The sequence below is a fragment of the Dermacentor albipictus genome, chromosome 5 (assembly GCF_038994185.2).
Source record: "Dermacentor albipictus isolate Rhodes 1998 colony chromosome 5, USDA_Dalb.pri_finalv2, whole genome shotgun sequence".
Taxonomy (NCBI): domain Eukaryota; kingdom Metazoa; phylum Arthropoda; class Arachnida; order Ixodida; family Ixodidae; genus Dermacentor; species Dermacentor albipictus.
In genome coordinates, this window is record NC_091825.1 from 136,770,961 (window position 1) to 136,798,407 (window position 27,447).

General features: G+C 48.2%; 3 protein-coding genes across 5 annotated transcripts in view; 1 reads left to right on the top strand and 2 right to left on the bottom strand.

The window, feature by feature from the left end:
• LOC135909265 (monocarboxylate transporter 13-like) overlaps positions 1-19,658 on the top strand; it is a 65,225-nt gene extending 45,567 nt beyond the window's left edge. For all 3 annotated transcript variants that reach the window (XM_065441170.1, XM_065441171.1, XM_070538989.1), the window contains exons 4-7: positions 8,077-8,410; positions 10,801-11,077; positions 14,065-14,440; positions 17,085-19,658. In XM_065441170.1, coding sequence (XP_065297242.1) covers positions 8,077-8,410; positions 10,801-11,077; positions 14,065-14,440; positions 17,085-17,776 — 1,679 coding nt within the window. In that variant the 3' untranslated portion in view covers positions 17,777-19,658. The remainder of the gene's footprint in view (positions 1-8,076; positions 8,411-10,800; positions 11,078-14,064; positions 14,441-17,084) is intronic.
• LOC135909264 (uncharacterized) overlaps positions 1-21,242 on the bottom strand; it is a 121,852-nt gene extending 100,610 nt beyond the window's left edge. Inside the window, exons 1-2 of the mRNA XM_070538991.1 lie at positions 21,162-21,242; positions 20,897-21,040 (exon numbers count right to left, since the gene is read on the bottom strand). Of these exons, the coding sequence (XP_070395092.1) occupies positions 20,897-20,934 (38 nt within the window). The 5' untranslated portion in view covers positions 20,935-21,040; positions 21,162-21,242. The remainder of the gene's footprint in view (positions 1-20,896; positions 21,041-21,161) is intronic.
• Positions 21,243-23,254: 2,012 nt separating this feature from the next.
• LOC135909267 (monocarboxylate transporter 13-like) overlaps positions 23,255-27,447 on the bottom strand; it is a 62,189-nt gene continuing 57,996 nt past the window's right edge. Inside the window, exons 4-5 of the mRNA XM_065441173.1 lie at positions 26,491-26,866; positions 23,255-24,449 (exon numbers count right to left, since the gene is read on the bottom strand). Coding sequence (XP_065297245.1) covers positions 23,749-24,449; positions 26,491-26,866 — 1,077 coding nt within the window. The 3' untranslated portion in view covers positions 23,255-23,748. The remainder of the gene's footprint in view (positions 24,450-26,490; positions 26,867-27,447) is intronic.

Below are 27,447 nucleotides of genomic sequence, written 5' to 3' on the forward strand. Positions count from 1 at the left end.
GCATTTCTTTTTTATTTAGTACCTCAACATCAGTGGGCTCACAGCGCTCGTTAGCATTAATTTCCTTGGGACACGTTCGACACGCTCTCACACGAAAAACGAGAGGCAGCTGCGACAACGACGCGTCTCTGTCCTCGGTTCATGACGTTCATTAAGGCTTACCTTTATTTAAGTCATCCGACATCTAGAAATGTAACCATTGCACTTTTACGCAGTCGATAGACTTAGATCAGATTGGTAGAATCACTGAGTAGCGCTGCGGCTGTTTTCACCGAAAAGGAAAAGAAAGTTACACATGCAACGTTCTAGACTTTCATTTCGCGATAAAAATTAATAGGGCAGATAAGATGTAAATACTAATTTGTCATTTATTAGAGGAACTTGCGGGCATCTTCGTTTTATCAGGTATGGGGTACACGTGGCGTGTACGAAGGGGAGGCACAGCGAGCACGTGCTCCTCCACCGTCCCCAAATATTTTGTGTTAGTAAGCGGTCTGCCCTGCACCACCTCGCTCCCCTGACCCTCACCGTGAGTGCTCTCCCCCCCCCCCCCCAAAAAAAAAGAAAGAAAGAAAGATATACCGCTACGCCACAACGCAGGACACGTGATGCCTAAAGCACTGTAAGCCAAAAGTGCGGTGCGGTCCTTATTTGGCACTATACACATAGTAATATATATACTCGGCAAAGACACAGCAGCTTAGAGCCACTTACGAATTCCTTTGTAATCAAGCAGCAGTACCATGTGCTCTCTTCAATCTTCATTTTTCTTTAAATTATTATGTTGTTACTTGCGACCCGGCATTCTTTCCAAGCTAAAATGAGAAAGCATGCGGGAGCGGTTTCGGCGGCGCTTGGGTGTGCAAAGGTACGAAGCCTCGTACATGGCGGCTAAGTTTTCAAAGCGGGCATCTGTCACGTGAAAAGCGCCAGACCAGCGAAAGCGGAAACGAGGCGAGAGAGATAAAGGACGAGGCACGCGCCACGCAGGCACGGAGTCACAGGCAACGTTCTTTCATGAAGGTGTGCTCCGATTGTAGTACTTCAGTCCGAATATATATAGCGCGCACACAATCCGACCACCGAGAGTCCTGTCCCGCGGAATGCAACGTCGGCGGCGCAGCTGAAAGCATCTCGAGCGAACGCCGCATTGCAGCCAACGAACCTGCAGCGCGGGTTGTGTGTGGGCTCAGCCTAGGTGGCGTTCGCTCGGCTTCGTCTCAGCAATTCCCTGCAGTGCGGCAAAGGCCATACGGCTCGCCTAAGCCAATTAGAGCCGAGTGCGTGTTAGAGAGAAGTGGAGGATGATTTAATTAATGAATTAATTACAAACAGGAAATGCTTACTGCGAGCATAATATTTCGCTGGCTTCACAACTATAATACCTTAACATAATATGTTAAGTATATAATATACTAAATAAATGAAGCGTGGTTATTGGTAAAACGAAACATTTAAGTTATTTAGCAGTTCTCAGTCAAACGCGGGGCAGCCAATTGCAATGCAGCGTATTAAATAATTAAATGACAAATTGACATGTGTGTCACATTCCTCATAGTCGGACCCTAAACGTTGCGTTTGCTCATTGGCCGCATACAGCCGTGAGCAGCGGGTCGGCTGCATTTAGTCACGCATGACCTCGCTTGAAAGTACGCTTATATGCGGCGGTCTGGGCTGAACAGAGAACATACCACTTATACGGAGGATGTAATGCAGGACTTGACTAAGAGTGCACGGACTGTGGAAAACCGTCTTACAGTGTTCACAGACATTTCACGAACGCGTTTCGAATAGTCGCTTTAGACTAAACAATAAAAGAAAAGAAATAAAAGAAACGCTCCTCTCGCATTCTTCCCAATATGTGGGAGCGCGTGCCCTTCCTCCAATAGAAGCAGCTTCTACTCCAGGCGACATCGACTACTGCCGTGACGAGGACGTGCCAAATCTCGGAGCAGTTCGCAAAGAGAGCTTCGCTTTATATAGTGATTTCGCACACATTTTTCCCCGGTACCACGCTGAAAACATAATACACCGGCAAAGTCAAACACGCACGTAAACACGAAACCACACTCGAGACAGGCTCGCCCATTGCACGCAACTAATCTTTTCGTGAAGCTTCCCTTCAGGCGACGTTCGTTGAAGAGGGATCTGAGGTTGAAAGCGTATAGGGAGAGGGACCTTATTCTGATTCTCTTCTCTGATTGGCTAACGCGATTCGTAACTTTCACTGCACTGCACCGAATCATGGAGGTGGACCGCAAACATCCTCGGTCCTCGTTTTCAACACTCTTTGCACCTTCTCTGTGGATTCACGAGTTGGACGGGTCGCTTTTAGTAACAAGCGCAACCGTTTAGCTCTCGGTCTGCATGCGGGAATACACCAAATAACAACGCGGCCTGCGGAAGGGAACTCGAGAATTTATGAAGTCGGGTCAGCGTTTCTCGGGGAGATGAGAGGGTGCGATAGGAGTCGCCTGACGTGTAACTGAGACGCTAATCCCTCTGGAGATAAACAACGCAGCTGCCTACATTAGGCGATCTCTCCGAAGGCACCACTCTCAAACATTACCGCCTCTGTCGGGGTAGCTGAGACCTCTGCGTTGTACGTCACTGGCCATAATTAAGCATTTAACAACGAGTTGTTATCACTTCGTGACTGTAGTTTGCTGCATGCCATTAATCAAGAGCAAGTCATAAATTATTCGCAACCACCAACACGTGGATGTATCTCCAAAGCACACGCAGACAGGAACTCTTAATTGCTACCGCATTTAATTGTCAGCGATACTTCCGCGTCGACTCTCACCGGGCTTAATTAGGCATTTACCATTCGCTTGTTCTCAGCTTCCTATTTCAATTTGCTGCCAGTAATTTCTCAGAACAGGGCTCTAAATTCTTTGCAACCACTTCTATACGGCGTATATGTAAAAACCACCTGCGCTTGTTTGATGACAGCGGGACTGCCTGGGAGATTTGAATTGCTTTGCTTGCCTCTTCGTATGTATAAATCCTCGAATATGTATAAATTTGTATGTATAAATTCTTGACTGCGCTAGCTTGTATTGACGACAGACCATTGCCGGAACAAATCATTTTGGAATACAGACCTCGCAAGCCGGCGCGCACCGACGGGCTACGAGTGCGCTGCTGGGGTTCTTAGGGGCAACAAACCTGCACAAGCGACTCTATAGCACTGACAAGTGTTAACTGCTATCCTGTTTTGTGAGCAGCAGTGTTTGCCAAACACCTGAAAAATTATAGGCCGATCAGCTTACCGTCCGTTGCCTACAAAGTGCTTACTAAGGTAATCGCAAATAGAATCAGGAACACCTTAGTCTTCTATCAACCAAAGGACCACGCAGGATTTCGTAAAGGCTACTCAACAATATACCCTATTCACACTATCAATCAGGTGACAGAGGAATGTGCGGAATATAACCAACCCTTGTATATAGCTTTCATTGATTACGAGAAAGCGTTTGATTCAGTCGAAATCTCAGCAGTCATGGAGGCATTACTGAACCAGGGTGTTGAAGAGTTGTATGTAAAGATACTGAACGTTATATATAGTGGCTCCACAGCCACCGTAGTCCTTCATAAAGAAAGCAACAAAATCAAAATAAAGAAGGGCGTTGGGCAGGGAGATACGATCTCTCCGATGCTATTCACAGCATGTTTACAGGAGGTATTCAGAGACCTGGATTGGGAAGAATTGGGGATAAGAGTTAATGGAGAATACCTAAGTAACTTGCGATTCGCTGATGATATTGCCTTGCTTAGTAACTCAGGGGACCAATTGCAATGCATGCTCACTGACCCGGAGAGGCAAAGCAGAAGGGTGGGTCTAAAAATTAATCTGCAGAAAACTTAAATAATGTTTAACAGTCTTGGAAGAGTACAGCAGTTTGCGGTAGGTAGCGGGGCACTGGAAGTCGTAAAGGAATAGATATACTTAGGGCAGGTAGTGACCGCGTATCCGGATCATGAGACTGAAATAATGAGAAGAATAAGAATGGGCTGGGGTGCGTTTGGCAGGCATTCTCAGATCATGAACAGCAGGTTGCCATCATCCCTCAAAATAAAAGCTTATAACAGCTGTATTTTACCAGTACTCACGTACGGGGCAGAAACCTGGAGGCTTACGAAAAGGGTTCTACTTAACTTGAGGACGACGCAACGAGCTATGGAAAGAATAATGATGGGTGTAACGTTAAGGGATAAGAAAAAAGCAGATTGGGTGAGGGAATAAACGCGAGTTAATGACATCTTAGTTGAAATCAAGAAAAAGAATTGGGCATGGGCAAGACATGTAAGGAGGAGGGAAGATAACCGATGGTCATTTGGGGTTACGGATTGGATTGCAAGAGAAGGGAAGCGTAGCAGGGGGTGGCAGAAAGTTAGGTGGCCGGATGAGTTTAAGATGTTTGCAGTGAAAGCATGGCCACAATCAGCACATGACTGAGGTAGATGGAAAAGTATGGGAGAGGCAGCCTGGCGTAGCCAGGCTTCTGCTGCTGCTGCTCATGATGAGTGTTTGCGTACATGTGCTTTGTCTCTCTCTATTTCCTTCTTATCATTCTACGTCCTCCCCCCCCCCCCCCCCCCATCCCTCAGTGAAGGGTAGCAAAGCAGGTTTCTGTTCCGATTAACCTTCGTGCCGTTCCTTTCTTTCATCTCTTTCTCTGTCTCTATGCCTAAGCACAAACACACAGTGCAAAATTATGGAGCGGTGGTGGTTTCTTTTCGTAAAAACGAGACTGCCACGGTGATATGTCAGAAGCATCCTATGGCTCATTTATGTCGGTTTACAAAAAGCAATATGCCTAACAAATAAAGCTCGATAAGCGAAAAACGCAAGTTTTTCGGATGTAGAAGTTAGGTTGTGCGTGAAATCGAGAGGGCTCGTATATTCTTTCATAGCTAATACAAAAGAAAATTTAAACTCTGACGCACTATACACACCGTTGTTTGAGTAAAGAAACTCAAAATATCATGGAGGAAGGAAATCGCAGGAGAGGCCCCGACCAATCCAGGTGTGCTGGAGAGAGCTTTGTGGAAATCACGCGCCGTTTTTCGCAAGGTAGCGCTGGGACTGGTTCCCCCAAACGTCAACGCTGCCATAGCAACCGCGCTCGTGAAGCTCTCGCTGCTGCTTTTGGCCTCCGAAAATTTTTCGGCCCACGTCTTCCTCGAAACACAATCCGTTCGCGAGACGAGCTAAGTTTGGAATGTGGCGTATAAGCTTGAAATTTGTGTTTTGGCTCAGTAAGTGTGAGTGTCAGCCAGCAACAGAGGCACCCACGTAATGTTGTCGTCATCGTCGTCGTTGTTGTTGTCGTCGTCGTCGTCGTCGTTGTTGTTGTTGCCTCAAAACATGGCTCGTACACACGGCACGGGTCATCGTCGTCTTCTTCAACATGCCACGGAAGAAGACAGCGGCGCGTCTGCTTCGCCAAAACTGTTACAAAAGTTTCCTAGGCTTTCTTCTGACGCGCGTAAGCAGCACACAGTACCGGCGGCTCGTGGCAGTGCAAGTTCGAAATACGCGCCGTTTGGTCCGGTGAGCCGATTGGAAACGTAAAAGGGAGGGGGATGGCACACCAGCATGGTTGCATTTCCCGCTTCAAAAACGTGGCGTTACAACCTCCTATTTTGTTTCTTTCCTTCGTGCAAAATACAAGGACTGTCTGCTCTGTGGCTAATTAATGCTTACTAATTCCCGACGATCACTGTCTCGTATTGACATCCACAAAAAGCTTTGAGTGCTTCCGACAAGCTTCCAAGCGCTTCATTCAAGATTCATGTGTTCGCTCGCATGCAGCTCTTCGGAAAGCGCGCATACTTGAACGTTCAACTTAAAAAGGAAGGGTTCAACGACCTCTTTCGTCGTTCGCCAAATGTAACGACTTATGAAAAAAAAATGTTATGCTTAGTAACAAAACATGGTTTCTTCAACCCGTTCAAGCGAAGGTAATAACAAAAATATTGTTTTGACTAGTTCTCTTTTTCCTGTTCTATTCTTCCGCTCGAAGAAAGGGACCTCGTCGACACAAATACGAATTAGTTCCGCCCTCGCAAATGATCCGCAAGCGTTTCGTTCGGTTAGCGAATGAAAACATACGTTGAATATGGAAAGAATAATAACAAAGCTAACTGAAGAAGTGAATGCTATTTAAGTATTGTTTTCTTACTTTTTTCTGGAAAAACTTGGGTGTCTGATGGCATCATTGTGATACAGCATCACAATACGTGCGCTTTTAGACATTTACCTTTCTTTCCTATCTTTTTATTTATTCTGAATGTCGGAATGAATGCATGTAAGGCGAAGGAAAAGCATGTAGGGGGCATGGTTTCTTCTTTTTTTCTCCTTGTTGTCTACACATCTATTGTGCTTTCGCATGAATGCGAATGTCAACAATCTTAGCCAGCGTGCAGGGATTACTACAATAAGTAACTGGTGTGGAATGCAAAAAAAGAAACGACACGGTAGCAGTTCAGAGAAAAGGTCGAATTTTACGCTTGGTGCGCTCTATTAACTTAGGCTGACAGTTTTATTTATTTGTTTGTTATTGCGAAAATTGGGGAAAATTCGAAATGCGCAACGTTCATGCATCAAGTGCGTGTACCATTCTTTAACCAGCCAATCAAACTGGGTATTACAATCATGTAAAACACTTTTACTAGGGCTGCTGAAGAAATATATCTACGTCGCCCTGTTTATAGTAAAAACTTTTGACAGAGACTTGTGTAAAACACAATTAAGTAAACTAGTTATTTTCTTGAACCGTAAATTCTCGCCACGAACAATATATTCGTACGGCCCTTTAAAGGCCCTAAACGCATATTATATGTTACATCATTGCGGCTATTTTTATTTTACCCGTATTTGCGCAGTTGCAAGAATAGTATTTCAGGTTTCTTTCTTTCTTACTCCAATTTTGGTTATTTATGTTTCCTGCCGCAGTTAACAAAACCGGATTTTTCTTTTAAATGCAACACATTTAGTTCAAATCACTTCAGCGGCCCTCAACAAGAGCGTGCCTGTGTTTCACATGCATCTGAATGGTGAAAACAAAGCTGCAAGCCTCTGGAGTGACATGGCTTCCTAGAGAACCGTCTCACGTATTTACCATTTGCCATGTTTTCCGATGGTTATCAACAAAGGGGAAATTACGCCGACTCTCGTCACATAGCACTGTGGTAAATCATATCTCATCTACCTCAGAGACCCAGGTTTTCTTAAAAACTGGCCACGTCCTTCACTCGCATTCCAATGGACGCTCAGGCGGAGCGATTTCCAGCTTCACTCGACAGGCAAAACCCTCCTGTAGCTATAAGAACATCATCAGCCTCACCATCGTAGGCGTTTCCACCACGACGCTGTGTAAAGTTCTCGTGCCAGTTGAAGACACAGCCTGTAAAGCAATTTTCCTAAACAGCATACACTCAGCTATCGCCGTCTGCGTTTGTGAACGCTTAGCAGTTATGCTAAGTGGTGGTTACGGCTGCTTGTAACAACTTCTTGTATCATCTGTTGTCGGCATGCCGTCTTCGTCATGCTGCCATCTTCACATCATCGTCGTCGTGTCACTGTTTCCGTCTTCAGGACGTGGTCATTTCTTTGCCATCGTGCCGTTTCGTCAAGCTGCCGTGACCGCAACGTCGTCACCGCGAAGTCGTCGTCGTCACGCTCTCGCCATTTCCTTGCCGTCATGCCATCGCGCTCACACAGTCGTCGTTGCCGTCCCATCGTCGCCATCATCGTGTTGTCGATGTCGTTACACGCACGCTCACATCACACACAACTGGATATCTCGCAGTTTTACATCACGAAGCTATCGCTTGACGCGGGCGGTCATCTCCCGGTGGTTTGTCTCCTTTGTACTGCGCTAAGGAGGTATAGGTATCGGGGTATCATGTAACATCGCGGTTCTCCGTAACGCCCCGCTAAAGAAACCTCGTTTCTTTGGAGCGTAGGATCAATTTGCTCGCGTGTCCATTTAGGTGGCCAGAGGGTTATATTGCCTACAACCTTTCTTTTCTTATGTTCCTTCTTTCTTTCTTTTTGCTCCTCAGCCTGGCTGGGCTCCGCTTCGCTGGCCTCGTCGCTGTTCGTGTCTCCCGTGGTGGTGGCCTGGTGCCGGCGCAAGAGCGTCCGCCTCACGGCCATAGTCGGGGGCCTGGTGGCGGCGCTGGGCTGCCTGTTCTCGTCGTTCGCGTCCCAGCTGCACCAGGGTCTCCTGAGTCAGGGCCTGGTGCTGGGCCTGGGCCTGGGCATGGCGCGGGACGCCGGCAGCCTGGTGCTCGGCCAGTACTTCAAGCGACGCCGCCACTGCGCGGAGGTGGCCGCCTGCGCTGGCACCGGGCTCGGTGCGGCGGCCGTGGCCGCCTTCCTCCATTCGGCGCTCGGGTGAGCAGCAGTCACCCTCCTCCCCCCCCCCCCCCTTTCTCGCCTTGGCATGGTATCTACCATAGCGTTTCCTACAAAATTGACTAGAGGGATGCATTGACCCAAAGTGCGCGACAAGTTGGGACACAAGGTAAGAAAGAGAAGAGACGAGCCCAGACTTGCTACTCGCTCATTCCCTTTCTTAAGCTGTGCCTCGTCTTTTCACACGGTTTGTATTAAGGCATCCGTACCAACTCAGCCAGCCATCAGATCTGCGAGCTGAGGGAAGCCTGGCGCTAGTGCGGAGTGTCGGGTTTCGTGTGTAGAAGGTCGGTCGGCATGCGATTGGTGGTCGGTGCATGTAGTTTATTTACCGAAATTTCGTCCTTCAGACTTGAAACAATTTTCGTTCTCTTTTTTTTTCTAAGTTTGGAAATTGGTCGTCTCCAGCAAATTGTTCCGTTATAGAAATGGAGCAACACGCAATTGCCATGCATGTGCGCAGAAACTGATGTTGGCCTGCTGTGTTTGAAAAACTATGGGTGTTTAGAAATTTAGAAAGACAAAGAGTGGTAAATAAAACATAAATAAAGAAATCCTCGTATGTGTGGTAAGCAATGGTCGAACAAGGGATGTCTCTGACGGGGCCAGTGTTGGTATTTCTTTCTTGGGGGGGGGGGGGGGAGGGGAAGGGGAGCGCAACATCGCCAAGTTACGGACCAGAACGCTCAAATTTTAGCGAAAAGCCGCAAAGTGAAGACGATGGATACTTCCTCATAATTTTACCCTCTTATTTAATGTTTTAGTTATTTCTATAAGTCTTCCGTATTCTTGTTTAAACTATAGCATTAAGTTACCGCCTGCGGTGGCGAGTCAATTGACACTCGAAATGTACAACGGGAATTGACAACCCCCGACTTCCTAGAACGAAATCAGATCTATCTATCTATCTATCTATCTATCTATCTATCTATCTATCTATCTATCTATCTATCTATCTATCTATCTATCTATCTATCTATCTATCTATCTATCTATCTATCTATCTATCTATCTATCTATCTATCTATCTATCTATCTATCTATCTATCTATCTATCTATCTATCTATCTATCTATCTATCTATCTATCTATCTATCTATCTATCTATCTATCTATCTATCTATCTATCTATCTATCTATCTATCTATCTATCTATCTATCTATCTATCTATCTATCTATCTATCTATCTATCTATCTACTTTTTTCTGCAAAAGGCAAAATCTTTCACGCAAGAACCGCCTCTTCTATTGCCGACTTGGTTTTTTCCGCTCACTTTCCAGCTTGATGGTACCACCCTTGTGCGTGCACGAGGTGAGACGACCTACGTATAGCCCCTGCAATTGATTGCGCCGTGAATGTCGCCGCGGTTCGCGCCGTGAATGTCGCCGCGAACCAAACGGGCCCACCCGCTCCCTCTATCTGCCCATCTATCCACGGTTTCGCATGTGGTGTGCACGTCCCGCGGAACGATGTCGTCGCAGTGCGTGACGAGAGGTAAGAGTGAGAGAGGAAGAGGGAGAAGGTGACCGCGACAGAGGAAGAGGCGCTACTTTTGCGAATCGAGAGGAATCACGGTTCCGGCCCTACGAGAGGCGGCGGCGCACTGCAGAAGAGCACGTGCCTCTTTAAGGCAATGCTACAGTGAAATACTAAATCGGCTTAGACTGTCAAAATATTCCTTAAAAATTCTATTCCGTTTAATTCCGAGTTAAGAGTTTATTTACAAGAAGACGAAATGAAGGCCAAACTTTTTTTTTTCCATATTTTGTCTTCTTCAAGTTCGCGCTGAAGCCCCGTCACCGGTGCGTCAATGTAAGGTTACAAATTTTAATGCATTTACTCGCATATGGGCCCTTTTGGCGCAGCAAACATTCTCTAAACTTGCTAAATTTACTCTCTGGTTTGTTTCAGCATACAATATAATCCTTTTAGTTATCAAAACGGTTAACTAACAGTCGAACCGACGCCATCGAAATTCATGACGTCACGGTGAGTTGGCGCGGGAACTTCAAGGTGCCATCGCCACGTGTTTTTCGCTTTTGGGTCATTTCTGGCTTACCAAGCGTCCTCTGCCGGTAACCTTAGCTTTTCTAGCATTGCAGAAGCGTAATTTGCTTACACAGCTAAACTTAATTTCGTCTTTAGTATTCCTTTGATACCCCAGCTCGAAAAAAAAAACCCTTCTCTTTACAATGTAGGACCACTTTATAGCCCGCCTTAATCGCTAGTCAGGAAATAATACCATCCACTAATAAAATATTTCATTCATTCATTCATTCATTCATTCATTCATTCATTCATTCATTCATTCATTCATTCATTCATTCATTCATTCATTCATTCATTCATTCACTGATGTCCGGCGCAGTTCCCTGGGCTGGCGCCACGGCCTGCAGGCAGCGACGGGCCTGCTGTCCCTCAACTTCGTGCTGGGCGCCTTCTACCGGTCGGCGTCCCTGTACCACCCGCACCGGCGCGCCATCGTGCACTTGAAGAACCAGCGGCGCAAGATCAAGGAGAAGCAGCCGTGCGCGGAGAAGCCGCCCTTCTTCGACTTCTCCGTGCTTCGCACCCGAACGCTCAGGGTCGTCATGGTGACCTCCGCTCTTGCCGCGGCCGGACTGTACACGCCGTTCTTCTGTCTCGTACGTATACACACCAAACGCATGCACTCCATTTCTTTAAAAATAAATTATGGGGTTTTACGTGCCAAAACCACATTCTGATTATGAGGCACACCGTAGTGGAGGACTTTGTAGTCACCCGTCGCTACGCGCACCTCCTCGGCCAATCGAACAGCCCTGATTACCTTTAATTACCTGATTAATTTACAACTCCGTATTCCGCCCGAGCTTCCACGATGCGACTGCACCCTTCTAGTTCGTCTATGGTTTGGAGTAGCATTTTCAAATGCGTACTCCTTTCTTATCGGAATGTCCAACAGCCCACTTTGCGACTTCTGCGGGTGCAATGAAACAATCGCGCACCTTCTTTGTGAGTGCTCTCGATTCAACCCGCAAAGAGCAGTCCTCTCAGCCACCCTAGACAAACTGGACAAGCGCCCACTGACAGAAAACAAGATCCTTGGATACTGGCCTACGCGAACATCAGCGCGATCGGCTATGAAGGCGCTGCTGCGGTATTACAAGACACTGACAATGACTGACAGTATTTACAAGACACTGACTGATTGTGACTTCACTGTGTGACGCAGGATTGTACGGTGACGCTACATATCACTAGGAACGCCTTTGCAGGCTGCGTGACAGGGCCCACAGAAACAGTTTGTGTGTACGTGCGTGTGTGTGTAGTTCTTTTTTTTTATTCCTTCTCTCTCTCACCTATCGCATTCCCTACAGTACAGGGTAGCCAACCGGAGATAATCTCTGGTTAACCTCCCTGTCTTTCCTTTGCCTTTCTCTCTCTCTCTCTCTCTCTCTCTCTCTGATTGTGAACACTGCCATGATGCCTGAAACACTGGAACATATACTGTGCGATTTCCCAGCACATATGCTGGAGCGAAGAACGTTAGGCAGTTTTCTAGCCAGCGTTGCCAGGCAACCACTGTCGGAGGAAGGTATCCTTGACCCATGGTCTGTCACTGCAACTTCAATGCTTGCAACTATAGTGTTGTTGAATTTTCTGCAGGACACCAAGCTCGACGAGCGGCTCTAGCAAGGCAATTGTCTCATATACATAAGCGCTGACCACTTCTCTTATCATCATCATACATCCCAGTACTTTCACTCCACTTCTCTCTTCCTCAGTACAGAGTTGCAGACTAGAGCGCACTAGTCAGGTCGACCTCTCTTTCTTTCATGTAAATAAATTCTATTCCATATTCTAGTTTGTATTCAGACGCCCGTGAACTACTTAGGTCATAGACGAGGATGCCTTGAAGTTTGGCGTCGACAAGCAACTGAACGGCACGAAACCAAGTGCTTGAATTTTGGCATCAACGAGTACTGACAGTGACGCAAGAACAACGCGTCGTGTCATTAGACGATGCTTCGCAAAAAATTTATTCGCATATGGTGTGGTATCTGCGTCGTTGTTTTAAATATAGACTATTATTTAAAGACATGCGATGGAAATACACTACATTCCTGACCCCGCACCTCACGCGAGTGGTACATACCATAACAAGGTCACGCACTGGGATGCTCACACCGAGCAACTACAATGTAAAGTTACCTGCATAGTTGGAATCATGAGAAAGTTCCAGCATTTATTGCCTGTAAAAGCAAAGCTTATGTTGTACCACGCGCTATATGAATACCAATTCAAATACTGCTTCTTGGTGTGGGGCAGTACAATAGAGAGAAACACCATGATTCTCTCAGTTATGTAGAAAAATGCGCTCGGAGGAATTACTTCCGTGCCTCACAGAACACATTCTGAGCCACTGTTTACCACCTATCGCATCCTGCGTTTATCCCACATGTACCTTTACCGTCTTTTACACTTACACAAATTATGGACTCAACGCGGCGTATTATTCTCATCCGAAGTTGCTCACCTCCGCACAAACATTCAATACTACCCTATACACGACACCATGAATATTGATCTAAGTCTCGCCCACGTACGAACCACAGTTTTCAAACTTCAAAATATACTTTCCCTTCTTTACTAAACAAGCTTGGTTGATTTTACACCTCAATCCGTGAAATTTCAGTTTGTGCATTGCCCTGCCACTATTTCTCTCTAATTTGAATTAAAGGTCTGCAATGCGGTGTTATTGTGTTTGTTGTATGTTTCATTTTAGGCTACACTGCGTGTTCTTTGTTTTGAGTCTTCCTCGTAAATAATGTTGGTCTGTGCCGTTTATGTTTTTGTGCGTACAGGTGTACCGATGTATACAAGGGGGAAGTGATTACCACCAAGCGGAAACTTAGCTGATTTTTTTCCCTTCTCAGCGATGTACCTATGCATGTCTGGAATAAAGACGCTCAGACAAAGAAAGTTCAATAATCTCGCGATTTCGCTACTCTGCCTAGAATTACTGTGATCAATGTGGTGATCGCACCAGGAGTTATCTATGAGCCCCTTTAGGGTACGATGGTGTATGGTTTGGCTTTAAAGCCATTTCGTTGATTCACTGAGCACCGTGACCCGAAAACTTTTGCTCGTTCGGGTACCTGAGCTCGAGTGACGGCATTTAACGTGGCGAGATGGAGAGAGAGCCAAGTTATTAACAAACCTACAGTAAACAATGAAACCCAAATCAGGATAGCGAATCCAGAAGCTCGTTCTTAATGTATAGGTTATTTAAATAGCGTGATACATTCGAACAGCCTCGTGCGCTAAATCGCTCTACTTAAGGAAAATCAAGCAAACGTTTTTCGACATCCGTCAACGAAACTTTCGCTGTTTTAAATTCGCAATTGAAATCTTATTTTGGTCTGGCAGCGGATGCTGCACAGTGAAGTGCTGGCGGACCAACTCAGGGCTGTCCAGAGGGCCCGTGTGACGGCAGAGGGGCTCGGCCTCTCTGTACCGACGTGGGAGCGGCCCGCATCAGTCCCAGACTGATCCTTTAGGACCTAAATAAAGTTATTCATACCATACCATACCGCCGTTATCTGTCACCCGATTCCTTCGTGTCTTTTCTGTTTTCCGTCATTGACAGGTTCCGCTGAGCGCAGCCGAGGGCGTCCAAGGAGCGTGGGCGTTGCAGGCCCTCCTGGGCCTCGCAACCGCGGGCGGGACCGGCGTGGCCGGACTGCTGCTGCTGCGGCGCCCGACGCATTGCGCGCTCAGCCGGCGCTGCCTGTGCCAGCTGTCGCTGCTGGGCGCCGGCCTGGCCATGCTGGCGCTCGGGGCGCTGAACGGCTTCGCCGGCTACGCGCTGTTCGCGGCCGTCTACGGCGCCAGCGCCGGCGGGGTGGCCTACGCGCTGCGCATGCTCGTCTTCGAGCGGCTGAGGGCCAGGCACTTTGGCCGCGCCTGGGGATTCGTCCAGTGGGCCCAGTGCCTGCCGGTCTTAGTAGGGGTGCCCGTCACAGGTACGCGCCCGCTCTTCGCGCGATATACAATTTTACACCTGAAATTGACATTTCTCGGCCGAAATGTGATGACGCCTATAAGTGAAAAAAGATAATCGTAAAATGCATTATACAGTAGAAAATAGGAGTGCCGATACCACTGCGTGGTGTATACGCAGTAGGCATAACCGCAGTACGTGTCGACAAGCCATACTGATACGGTAGAACTTGCACAATAAATAAACCAATCACTTTTCGCTCCCTGGACTCAGTGAAGTTAGAAGCGGTGACAAAGTGCACCGTAACATTTGTACACCGTGATTAGTACGCATGTGAAGGATGTGCCATTACTCATGATGACACGTTGTCTAACTGGCGGTGTTTTGGGTTACGTTTGAGAACTGCTCCAAGAAAGGATTGTTCTTGCGCTTGCCATGACGTATGGCGCAGGCAGTGAATCAACTTCATGTAAGCCAAGTTTGGTAAACAGTGGTATCTGTATGGCTATCAAACGGTGAAACTGTAAAAGCAGCCGCAGCTTTTTTGTGAAGTGCCCCAAGTTTTTTTAAGATCTGACGCAGTGTTTTCCTTTGCGTCGCAATCTGGCGGTACACACAGCGTCACGTCTCGGTCGACGCCCACTATAAAAGCTGCGCACTGAGAGAGAGAGAGAGAAAGAAAGAGACGGCAATGAGAAGAATGGCAGGGGGGTCAACGAGACGAGCGTCCGATGATCTCTTGTACCCCCTAGAGCTGCCAATCCACGCAAAACTGTGCAACGATGCCGCATCCTTGTTTTCTATACATCGATCGAAGAAAAATCGCAGAAATATCTTGTGCTTGTTGCTTTTCGCCTTCTCCTTGTGCTTAATTTTATCGTTCCGGCCTCTTTGAACTTCTTTTTCTGTACTGTACACCTAAGAATTCAGTACGAGTGAGTGAGTGAAAACTTTATTGAGCTTTAGTAATTGTTTTTCTGCGGCTAGGGCGGATTCTTCAGGGGAGTCTTCCTCCTTGTGTCTTCCCCGAAGGTCTTCACACGCTGCATCTTCCGTCCTCTCTCGCAATGATCAGCTTCCCTCAGTCCAGGGCTCCGCTGGCTTCTACTGTCCGTCGTGCACGCCGCACTAGACCTATAGCTGGGCCTCGCAGCGGTCGCTAGACAGCAGTTCCTCCCATTGTTCCACCAGGTTGCGACGCAAAGGAAAACACTGTGCCAAATCTTCAAAAAACTTGGGACACTTCAGAAAAAAGCTTCGCGTGCTTTTACAGTTTCACCGTTTGATGGCCACACAGATACCACTGTATACCAAACTTTACTCATTGTATGATGTATCAAGTTGACTCATTTTGTGACTATATACACCATGGAAAGCGCAAAAAACAATCCTTTGCTTGGAGCAGTTGTGTTAGACAACGTGTCATCATGAGTAATGGCATATCCCTCACATATGTAATAATTACGGTGCTCAATTGTTACGATACACTTTGTCATCGCTTCTAAACTCACCGAGTCCTGGAAACGTAAAAGTGATTGATTTATTTATTGGGCAATTTCTACCATATAAGTATTGCTTGTCGACACGTGTTGTGGTTATGCCTACTGCGCACGTACCGCGCAGTTACAGAGGCATGCCAACAAACTGACGTAGTCCCAATCAAGAATTCAGTACGACCTCTGCGCCCGCAAAACCACAGTGCATCTTCTCTCTGCCTCCACGCTACTAAGCACAGTTCCCAAGGCACCGTTTTAATGGAGAGTTTCAGCTCTGTTTATCCCGGGTTGGTGGTGTCATCTTGTGGCGTAGGGTTTAACCAGGAAGAGCACGTAGTTGTAGTATAGAACCATATTCTATATATTTGTCTGCTGGTGTAGAGAGTTGACAGACCCGTAATCGCCCACGTCCAGTCGTTCTTTAGTTTTCTTTCTACAAGAACACACGTGTAACGTGAAAAAAAAAACATTTATAAGGCATTGTGGTTGGACAAAGCATTACGATATGTCGCTACCAGCGTTGCTGCGCCGCCGTCTATGTTTACAGTAACAGGGTATTCCGTGATGAGTAATACAAGATAATAACAAAAAGAAAGTTATTGGCTGGCACATCTCCACAGCCTCATTAACTTGGAGAGCAGTGTATTTGCCGCTCAATTGTAAATGTATAACCGAATATAGTTTATTACCGGTCTCGTGTACTACTGCTCTCACAACATTGGTTAGCTCGAAAGCAGCACACCTTTTTAGCGTTCGCACATTACTGCCGTCAGTCGACCCTGGATACGCTACTACTGAGTTAGAGCGTCAGCTTCGAAAGCGAGCGTTCACTGGTCCAAAATACTTGGAGGACGCTTAAGCTTCACCTTTAAGAGAGGATTAAGAGAAGGCGTAGGGTAGACAACGCGGGTAGACAAAGAGAAGGCATGTGAAAATCTTGTCACAGCTACGTACGTGTGTGAGAGACCTTATATCTGCATACGTAACGGACTTCCCTGCCTGTTGCCGCCGGATGGCGGGCTCTCTTTCTCTCCTCTTACGCTATATGTATCCATTCGCTCGACCCCCTTTTCGTCTGACGGGTAGCTAACCAAAACTGCTTCTGGTAGACCTCCTACCTGCTTTTCCATACATCTTTCCTTCATCTTTCTATGTCCTCTCCTATCGCAGGTTACATCAACAAGTCGAGGCAGGATCCGAAAGCGGGCTTTTATTTCTCGGCAGCGTGCACTTTCGCCGGGGCCACGAGTCTCTTCTTCCTGCCGGACGGCCGGAGAGAGTCGACTCGTTGCATCCACGCTCCTCACCAGCACAAGCTGCCGCCCCACCACTACCACAATCACAACCACTCGCTCGATGCCCCGTGCTGCGAGTGCCAGTGTCCGCAGCACCGACACCCGAGTGCTAGTGAGACCCCGAACAAGGGTAGCTTCGAGCACGCGGACAACGCCGACGCCGACGCCGTAGTGATCAGGACGCCCTGCGCCTGCAGCCGCAGGTCTCTGCTGTCATATCAGAGGAGCACGTCGTGGTCCACTTCGATGGAGTACCTGGACCAGCCTCCGGGCCTGGGCGGTGTGTTTGCGCCGGACGCAGACTGCCTCGACGACGAGCTGGCCGAGATTGTGCGACGGCCGGAGCTGCTGCAGTTTATCGCTGACGAGCGACTAGTGGTAGACGTTAGCGCCCGCTGCGCGTCGTGTGGTGGTGTGGTGGCTGGACCACTGTGCGACTGCGCCCCATCAACCAGAGACAGAGCCGTGGTGTCGCCTAAAAAGGCGCACGCCTCGCGATGCGTCCACGAACCGCTGGTGTTCCGCTCAACCATGGCTCCTATTGAAGAAGTGACCAGCACCGTATAATCTAATAACGTACAGAAAGCGTAATGCCAGTGAATACATCTTTCGTGGGTCGACACTGCGGTTCATTAAAGTGTCGTGATCATTTCCATGCAGCTCGGGAACTAAGGCCATAGAGTCGTCGTCAAGGTTGAAGGGATGCAGGTTCCGATTTTCAGCCCAGCGTTAGCTTGCAGCTAATGAGACAGCACAATGAGTTCATTGCGTATGCACCAGCACATGTATGAAAGGAGAAATCAGAAAAAGCCCCGAAAAGGCGTTCATCCCGGGTTCGATCCCCGGACCAGGACAAATTTTTCTTCAACTGCAAAACTTTAACAAAAAAAGTCCGCCTCACTTCGAACCTGTGAAAGGGGATGTAAAGCGAAGCTGTTGCCGACGTTAGGCAAACACGTAGATGACGTCACACAACCACCACGCCCACAAGCGGCGTACGTCACGCGCGCACGAACGTGTGCGCGAGTGCGGCTACATCCTCATTTTTCAAGGCCCTCCACGAAGCGCAAGTACATTAATCAAGAAAATGAATCTGTAAAAGTTAATTGCACCAGGGAATTCGTTAAGTTCGACTTACACACAACCTGCGGACATGACAGCGACGGATTGTAATTCGAATATACGAGGAAACATAATTCTGTTACGCGCAAGCTCAAACACAAAGCCGTCCAGCTGCCGTTTGTTTTTGGGTGAGCACCCCACGAAAAATCCCGACCAACTAGAGGCCAACAGCTTCGCTGTAAAACTTATATGCGTTTTCTTCATAGGTTAGCGTTACAGTCGGGTGGATGACAATTCTCCCTTTCAGGAACCTCATCTCCACTTTGCGTGTTTCCGCAGAGCGGCAGTAAACCTGAAATGCCGACTGCGTGCCCACGCTCATAAAATATTGAGCTGTCTGGCAGATTCCCCCCCCCCCCCCCTGTTTAAATTTTGCCACCGACTTTACAGGCAGAGAAGATAAACGCTCAGCTTCGTCCGCGTTGCGTGCATGTCCCGCGTTGTGCCGAATCAAGCCGGTCTTGACCTCTTTTCTACTTAAAGCGGCCTTCTACGGCGCTGTTCACCACCGCTTGGACTTCGCTTCTTCGGTGAAAGGAGTGAAATTTAATGATTCCCACTCACGAAGTTGTACAGCTATCAACCCCGACCGGTCCTAGTTCGCTCCAGAAAGCCCACTTACTGTGCCGTCATGTGTTCTTTTTCACTCAAGATGGGGTGATTGCCGGGGTTGATGTACGGATCGCTGTGGTCTCTGCTGTTGTGTACTTTTCTCGTACCCACAAGTTGGGTGGTTTGTTGTGAACACTATTTATAAAGAATCACTTCTATCGCCATTTTTACTGACACTATGCGTATATGGTGGCAACGCCACTCACGTCTTTGTACCGTAATCGACGTACAAATATTTAACAGTAATATATATGTAATACCCGCTATTTTCTTTCATGTACAGGGTTTCTAACCTTTGGTAACGACGCTGTGGGATAATAATGAGTCGCTATTCAGACGTAACACGCCATGTGCCAAATGAACGGATAACCGTAGTCCTGTCAGAATATCGTGAGGAAAAGCCACCCCACCGAGAAAAGAAGCAGTTCGTTGAGTCATTTTGCTCGTACTGCCTTCTTGTACTTTTTTAAAGTGCTACAGCGCTGGTTGGGAACAAACAAACAGGCACACATACACACGCGCGCGCGCACAAAGAAAGTGACGCTGGTGAACAACGGAAAAATTGCTACCACGCTGTGTGCGACGTTTTTCAATGCGCATGTCTAGTTCTCCACTCTCACTGACGGTTTTGTTCCTGTGCTCTGTAACTGTCATGATGTTGTAACTACATGAAGCCCCACCGATTTTGTCAATAAAGACACAAATAAAAGCGCAAGGTTAACGTTGTTGTGGCTTATTCGATCGAGAGAAGCATTCTTTGCCTAAGGTTCCGCACGTCCCGATCGGTGTACATCTGTCAATCTTGCATTACATGAAATATGGGCAGTGCAATGTCACCATCCAGTGCAAAGGGTGGTGCAAAGACACCATCCCATACTTGCTGTCATGGACACTGAAGCAGCAGGTACTAACACCGTATCCATCCCATTGTCCGCGTCAAATCACTCGTCACAATTACATCAGACCTACAGTCTGCGCCAATTGCTCCCCCCTGACGATGGACGGCGTAAAAAGTAAACCACAAACGAAACAAAAGCAGCCGTGACGTCACGTTCCTTTTCCTTTGTCTTCTACACCCTCCTTTCCCCTGACCGCCATTTGCGTCTTTGTTTTACCAGCGGCCGACGGGGCGTGTAGGTCGTGGCGCGACCGACCGCTCAACCTTACTCAACCTCGCTCCGCGAATGTCGCTACGCGGGACGCTGGCTTATGCGTGTTATTCATGCAGCGTGCCAGTGACGGGAAACCAAGCACAAACCTTCGTTTTATTTCTGTATTGACATATAAGACGCACTGTGCTGTAAGCTAAGCTTTCATCAAGCACAAATAAAAAACTGAGCGGAGTTCGTGGATGGTTTCCTCTACTGCGCAAAAACGCTTGAATAACGAAAAATGCAACAGTTGCGCAACGCGATCTCGCTTACCTGCCGTCTTCGGGGAATGTAAAAGAACCTGACGTACACCACAGAGCCACAGAAGGCTAGTGATGCCCCGACATGGCCGTCTCGTCGTTTGACCCGAGATCATCTGTCGCAGTCGTTTCTTCACACCTCACAAATTCGGTTGGTTCTGAACATTCCCATGGCCAGTTTTCCAGTGAAAGTAGACAGGCATTGTCGCCAAAGCCAAGGCAAAGGCGTGCAACACTCCTGAACACCTACAACGCGCATGAGTGGCTGAGCCATCAGCGCTGAGCAGCCGCGAGCCGACCACGCCTCACACGAAGTCGACGATCAAACTGAGTTGAGGGAAAGGAGCAGCGCTTTCGTTTCACTCACGCGAAAAAAAAAAAAAGCGATGTTGTTTAATTTGTTATTGCATCAGTTATATAAGCTGTGCCACAGAAAGCGCACTTGACGGACTTTATGCAATTTTATAATTTATGTTTTGTTTAGACAGCCGTTCGTGGCAAGGGCGGCGCGGGATTCGAAAACGAAACTAGCGGTTGCTTACCGCTGGTCGGTCCAATCGCCGTTGGCCGGTTGGTCCATTGGTCCAATCGCTAAATAAAATTTAAACGGCAGTTTTTCCAGCTGTGGACTTTCATTTGGCTCTAATCGAAGAACAGTGCTGAAACAGACTAGTACCAGCCACAGGCTGACACGAAGAAGGAAATTATGCAAATTATACGAAATTGGCGATGACACGAGAGTAGTATGCGCATGGGCTAGTGACTAGAGCATCTAGCTGCTGTGCCGGGACACAGGTTCGACCTCACCTTCAAGCACTTTAAGCACTGAAGGGGTTTTTTTCTCGAGGCCTCCAGCAGACTTCCATTTCATGTAGACTACGTCATCATCCGACATGGCTCAACACAGCACGGCGCACATGCGTTAGTCGGCGAGCACGTATAGCCACGCGTATATATAGCGCTGCAGATACGCTGGTCGCTGGCACTGTTCTCTACGAAATGGCTCAACAAAACGACAAAGGCAACGTAAATCTCCTCGCTGAAAGAGATATACGCTGTCTAGCGCATCATTCCTTCAATAAACCGAATTGAACGTTTTCACTCTTTCGATCCCCGCTTTCGTACCCGGACATTCTCCGCTGAGAGCATGCGTTCTCGCGCAGACGAGTTTCGGAACGTAATCTTAGCCAAAAGCTTTGAGTCTCACGTGGCGTCTCGCAATAACTTTGGGAAGCCCCTCCACAATTAATGTATTACGTTAAAGCTCGGAAGAGCGTCAATCAAGCGTGGGCGGTGCACTGGTCGGCGGGGGTGTAGTGCCACGTTTTCACGCCGCCTGGGCTGACGGTGTGCTTCGAGACCCTATAGTTCGAGTCCCAACACCGAACAAGGATTTTTTTTAAATGCAATAGCTTTCTCTGGCACTTTCCCCCACTTCACGGTTTGTATGCTTCTGGCCATTTATGGGAGGAGAGTCAACTTGGATCATTAGGTACGTGCTATAGCCGCTATCTTGCCGAGCAACGACATGGGCAACTGGGTGTAAGCTGCTGGCTGCTTTCCGGCCTAGTAGACGGCGTCGCTTGGGTCTCTGTGTATGTGCCGCTGGGTTTGTGCCCCAACAGACAACTTAGGGTCTGCGTACGTGATATTGGTATTTATTTGCCCATTATGGGGCCAACCCCTCGTAATGGATGTACCAAGGGGGACACGAGGGTCGTGTGTAGCTTTGAATATATTAATCGATAGCGCCCCATCCGCAACAGACACCTCCACGTCGAGCGCGGCCGGTTTACGGATTTCCATTACAACATAGTTGCAGTCAGGATACTATGGATGGGGGGGGGGGGGGGGGGGTGCTACGGTGTTTCAGCTGGTGTGCTGTTATCACAACAAAATGTACTATGCCGTGGTATCACTTGGCATTAGGGATGACAACGAGATTCTCACTTCGTGTGTCTGTTGGTGTGCCGATAAGGCTTCGTGGTTTACGGACCGCATGGGGATATGCAACAGGGCACACAAGAAAGCAATCGCTAACGTTAACGATTATCTTCCCTTGTTATCTTCCCGATTATCTTCCCTTATTTTCTCCTATTGAAGTGCCCGAAACGAGGCAAACATGAATCTAACGCGACGTGCCTGACGTGAGGCAGATAATGCTTCGTAAAGAATGCTTCTCATTGACGCCGGTTCAGTTGTAGATAACAAAAATGCCACCGGCAATTTTCTTCTGGAAGCCAATGAAAATGAACAGGCCTTTCTTTTTAAATAATTGCCAAAGGTCATCGAGTACACTGGCAATCAGAAAGCCATCGCAGGACAAAAACCACGATTCACTTCAGTGCATGAGATTGAGTCGAACATTGCAAAAAGACATTCTACAAATCCTCCGAAATTATAAACTAAGACGATGCTTTAACTTGCGCTCTTTTTATTCAGATGTAGCTTGTCAATAAGTAACCGCTAATACGATTGCAATAAAATTTTGTGAAACCAGAAGTTCAGTGACTGCTACGAGGTTCTCGCTATTAGCACTCCATTTTAAAAAAAATGTGCCTGAAGATCGAAAAAATTAAGCCATCCAATTTATGATGCTTCAAAAGGACAAATTGCACGCCTTAGTTTGCATCTGTGACTGTGTGCGTAGATGTTTTTATATACCCTTTCTGCTTATCTTCTCCTTGCTATATAAACGAGCAAACCAAGAGTTATGGCTTTTTAATTCCTTTCCTCGCCTTTTCTCTTTCTTCGAGTCAACACTTCCGTTCTAAAATGTGCTATTCGTTTTCTCATTCTCTAGGCCAGGGAGAAACAATTGCTACCTCTTTGCAAGTTTACAAACGAATGGCTGACTGATCAGATGCTTATAAAAAGAACGGGCAGATACGTAAAAATAATTAGTTCTTCGCCCGGCGAGACACGATCTTTATTTGTTCCACATTGTCAAGAAGGACGTCATGGCGCCTAACTATAGTCACTCCGATTATGAATCCGTGTAGCCGGAAATATGAAAAAAGTACAGGTGCTGTTCATAAGGATAACAGCATGTAGCTCAGCGCCCGGCTGAGTGGCAGTGATAATTTATATCCTTATGTGAATTCGCACTAAAGCACTAAAGAAATTGCAGTGCAAGTATGCAGCAGGAGTAGTGTAATTGAGCGCGTTAACCTCGCGTGAGACCATCGCCGACTACGTAAAGGACCCTCCTGATGAAACTGCAGACAGATCATCAAAGGATGATTCAACCGTTCCAAGGCTGAGCACCGGTGGTTTGTCTCTCCATCGAAGCAGAGGTGACGTAGTAGAAGCAGGAGTCCCACAAGTTCACTTGTTTGTTAGGCTGTTCCACAAGCGCAAGCCACAGTCGCAAGCTGACACAAGCACGCAGCCACTATACCGTACTGGTCACTTCCTCGATGGGCGCCATGGTCGACCGAAAGATAAGCGGCTCGTGGGAGCAGCGCGCGATGTGCATCTTCTTGGGCGACACCACCACAGCTCGGTCTCTGGTGTGCGCGCACTCACACGGTGGTCCCGCCGTCGCCGCCCCGCACACGGCGCACCCACCGATCTCGACGACGACCCTATCGTCGACGACCCGTTCCGAAAACTGGGGCCCCGCCCCGACCTCTTCATCTTCCACGCACTCTGCGTCCAGCGTGAGCCCCGCCAGTGCCGGCTGGTCGAGCAAGTCCACCGACGTGGTCCACGACATCGTCCTCTGGTAGCACAGCAACGACCTACGGCAAGTGCACGGCGTGTAATTGTTGGCTACCGCGACGTCGCCGGCTTCCGTGGGGCTGGGGCCCTCGAAGCTGCCCTTGTTCGGGCTATCGTCGCCGACGCTGGGGTGATGGTGGTGGCAGTGGCGAGCGGGCTGGACGCACTGGTGCTCGCCACAGCACGACGTGTCCTGCGAGTGGTTGCTGTCCTGACGTTGGCGCTGCTGGTGCTGCGTCACGTGGTGACACAGCAGGGACTCGACTCTGGCGGCCTCCGGCAGGAAGAAGAGGCTCGTGGCGCCCGCGAATGTGCACGCGGCCGAGAAGTAGAAGCCCGCCTTGGGGTCCTCCCGCGACTTGCTTATGTAACCTGCGTTTGGGTGGACAAAGCCATTCAACGTCCGCAGAAAAAATTTCACCTATGTGCGAGTTTCGTTTCTTATAAAGGTCGCCACCAAGAGAGAAACTAATGCGAGGGTGAGAAGCCTCAGCTTTATAATCTTTAGACGAAGAGTTTGGTTTCGTCAGAGCAACAAATTGCTTCGTTTGGCAAGGGACGTATGCTATGTACTGGACATCGTCAAATTCCGCCATACTGTCAAATTATGCAATGGCGGCATTTTGAGCCAATCTGGGAGGCCTTGGCAGAACTCTGGGCCAATCAGAGCTGACAAGATGGCGAAATAGTCAGTGCCACAATGTCGCAAACTTGGAGCCTGAATCGGCTCGTGCAAAAGTGGTAAACCACTCAACGAATTTAACGAGTTTCAAAATGAAAGAAAAACAGCTTCACAGACATGGTCACACTTAGTATTGTGCAGGAACAGACGTCAGTGTCTAAAAATAAAAGTGCCGAGCGAAGCATTTTGTGGTTCGAACAACTTGCGCAGCATTTAGTGTTTAACGCATGAAATATGTGAACGTTATCTAAACAAAGTCCTTCACGTTCTTGGATTCGTCAAACACAAGATATCTATAAGCATAAGGGATAAAAAACCCTACTACATATCGCCGAATGGCTTGCTTGGTTCCGCAAAGGGATGAACAATTCAAATGAACCGCTTACGATGTAGGCAGCAACACTGGCGTGAGAGTTTCGATGTGATGACCCATGCAGGCGTTCATTTTTTGCTTTGTAATCCACTCTGGGCTTTCTTTAGCGACGGATTTGCCCAACAGGGGGGCAAATAGAGTAAAACAACTTCACGTACACCGGAAGCAGGGGTAATTGAACACATCTTTTGAGGTACGAGTGTAAGTGGAAGCAAGCCTAGACATATCGGCATCTAATCGGGCAACCTAATATATAGGCAGGACCGTGTGAACAGTGAACATTAACTTAACAATAATGGGGGCCACTGATGCCTGTCGACTTCAGTACTTATGCGCGGCTACCGGTGCTCACTTATTCGGCATTCTCTCTTCTTGCCTTCGTTACCTCCGGTCACTGAATCGTTTTCTTCCAGCGGCGGCCGCATTCCAACTGGAATGCAACAGCGCTCCTGTACCATGCTTTGCATGCATCGTAAAGAGCCCCAGCTGGTCGAATTTGACTACGGCATCCCTGATAATCAACTGCGCAGTTTCGGGTCATTGAATCCCAGAATTTGCTAAAGCGAAGCTTTTGTCTTAGTGAACCCTCCAGCACTCTGCTGACCGGCTACTGTCGCTGTCATGCCATGTAGACACAAAACCTGGCCCTGATATAGGGAATCGCCTTATATGTAGCTCCATATGCTCTATGCCCCTACATATGTAATGGCTGCCCGCAGGATTCCCTACGGAATTGCGTAGTGAAACGACAAAGGGTACCTAAATATCATCATTGCTACAAATATACGTATTCATAATTCCTTCATTAACGCGAAGCTTCCTGTGCCTACGTTACCGTGGTTCGGCCCACCTGCACGGTCGACTTCATGCTGAGTAGGAGGGCCGGTTTTGGAGAATGGGCAATAGTAAAAATGGCTGATCCTGCAGGTGGCGCGACGAAAAGTGAGCCGATCCCGGAGGCAGTGTAATCCGCGGTCGCGTGGATCACCTCGGTGGCATGGATCACGTCAGTGACGTGGTGAGGATTCCCGCGTCTTGCTGATTTGCCGGGCGGGCACGAAATCGGTATGCCGCAAAACGCATTGCAGCGGATGAACAACCTCATGCAGCACTTATTACACCACTTATTTCCCCACTTCACGAAATCATCGTTTCACATAAATTCCAAAATTAGCGTTGTATCTTAATTTTTCTTTCTTAAATTCCTTAACCACATTTCCCCTGTATAAGCTACAACAAAGTTGACGTGCATTTAGCTGTCCTCGGTGCCTTTTTCATTCCCTTTTATCTATCTCATTTTCGCATTAGCCGAGACTCTCTCAATGCTTGACAGCACCAACAGCCACAAATTCGCGTACCTGTGACGGGCACTCCTACGAGCACGGGTACGCACTGGGCCCACTGGACGAATCCCCAGGCGCGGCCAAAGTGCCTGGCCCTCAGCCGCTCGAAGACGAGCATGCGCAGCGCGTAGGCCACCCCGCCGGCGCTGGCGCCGTAGACGGCCGCGAACAGCGCGTAGCCGGCGAAGCCGTTCAGCGCCCCGAGCGCCAGCATGGCCAGGCCGGCGCCCAGCAGCGACAGCTGGCACAGGCAGCGCCGGCTGAGCGCGCACTGCGTCGGGCGCCGCAGCAGCAGCAGTCCGGCCACGCCGGTCCCGCCCGCGGTGGCGAGGCCCAGGAGGGCCTGCAGCGCCCACGCTCCTTGGACGCCCTCGGCTGCGCTCAGCGGAACCTGATCGGTGGAAATGGAAGAAGGAAGGTTATTAAATATGAAAATGACCAGAGACATGAGTAGAAGTAAGCCAGCACGAAATTTAAAAACAAAAACAAAAGGAAGAACACTTTTGACTGGAAGAAACACGAGTGAAACATGAGAATGCAGTAAGAAATACACCGCTGTCCAACTCGAAGAGAATTAGTGTGGACGGGCCACGAGGATATGGACTAGCGGCTAAAGTCTACCTGTGAAGAGTGAGAAAACGCAAGGCCCTCGCGCCGGCCAGTTAGGCGTTCTTCCACAAAAGAAAAGGCTTCAGCGCAGCTGCGACACCGACTGTTAACGGACTGCTTTAAGATGCAGCACCGGCTTTCCTCCTCGTGTGCAGGATTGCGCGGCACTCCCTATAGGCATCGACAGAAAAGCGTCCTGAAGGTTTGCGCATGGTTGCGGCCGGGAAGTTTCCGGCAGTTTTACTTGTATTTAGTGAGTCTATAAGCCGACTAGCTTGATGAGCGCACCATATTTCATTAGCGCATAGCTATAGCATGGCAGGCAAGATAAAGTGTGACAATATCCTGAGAAATCGCTATACA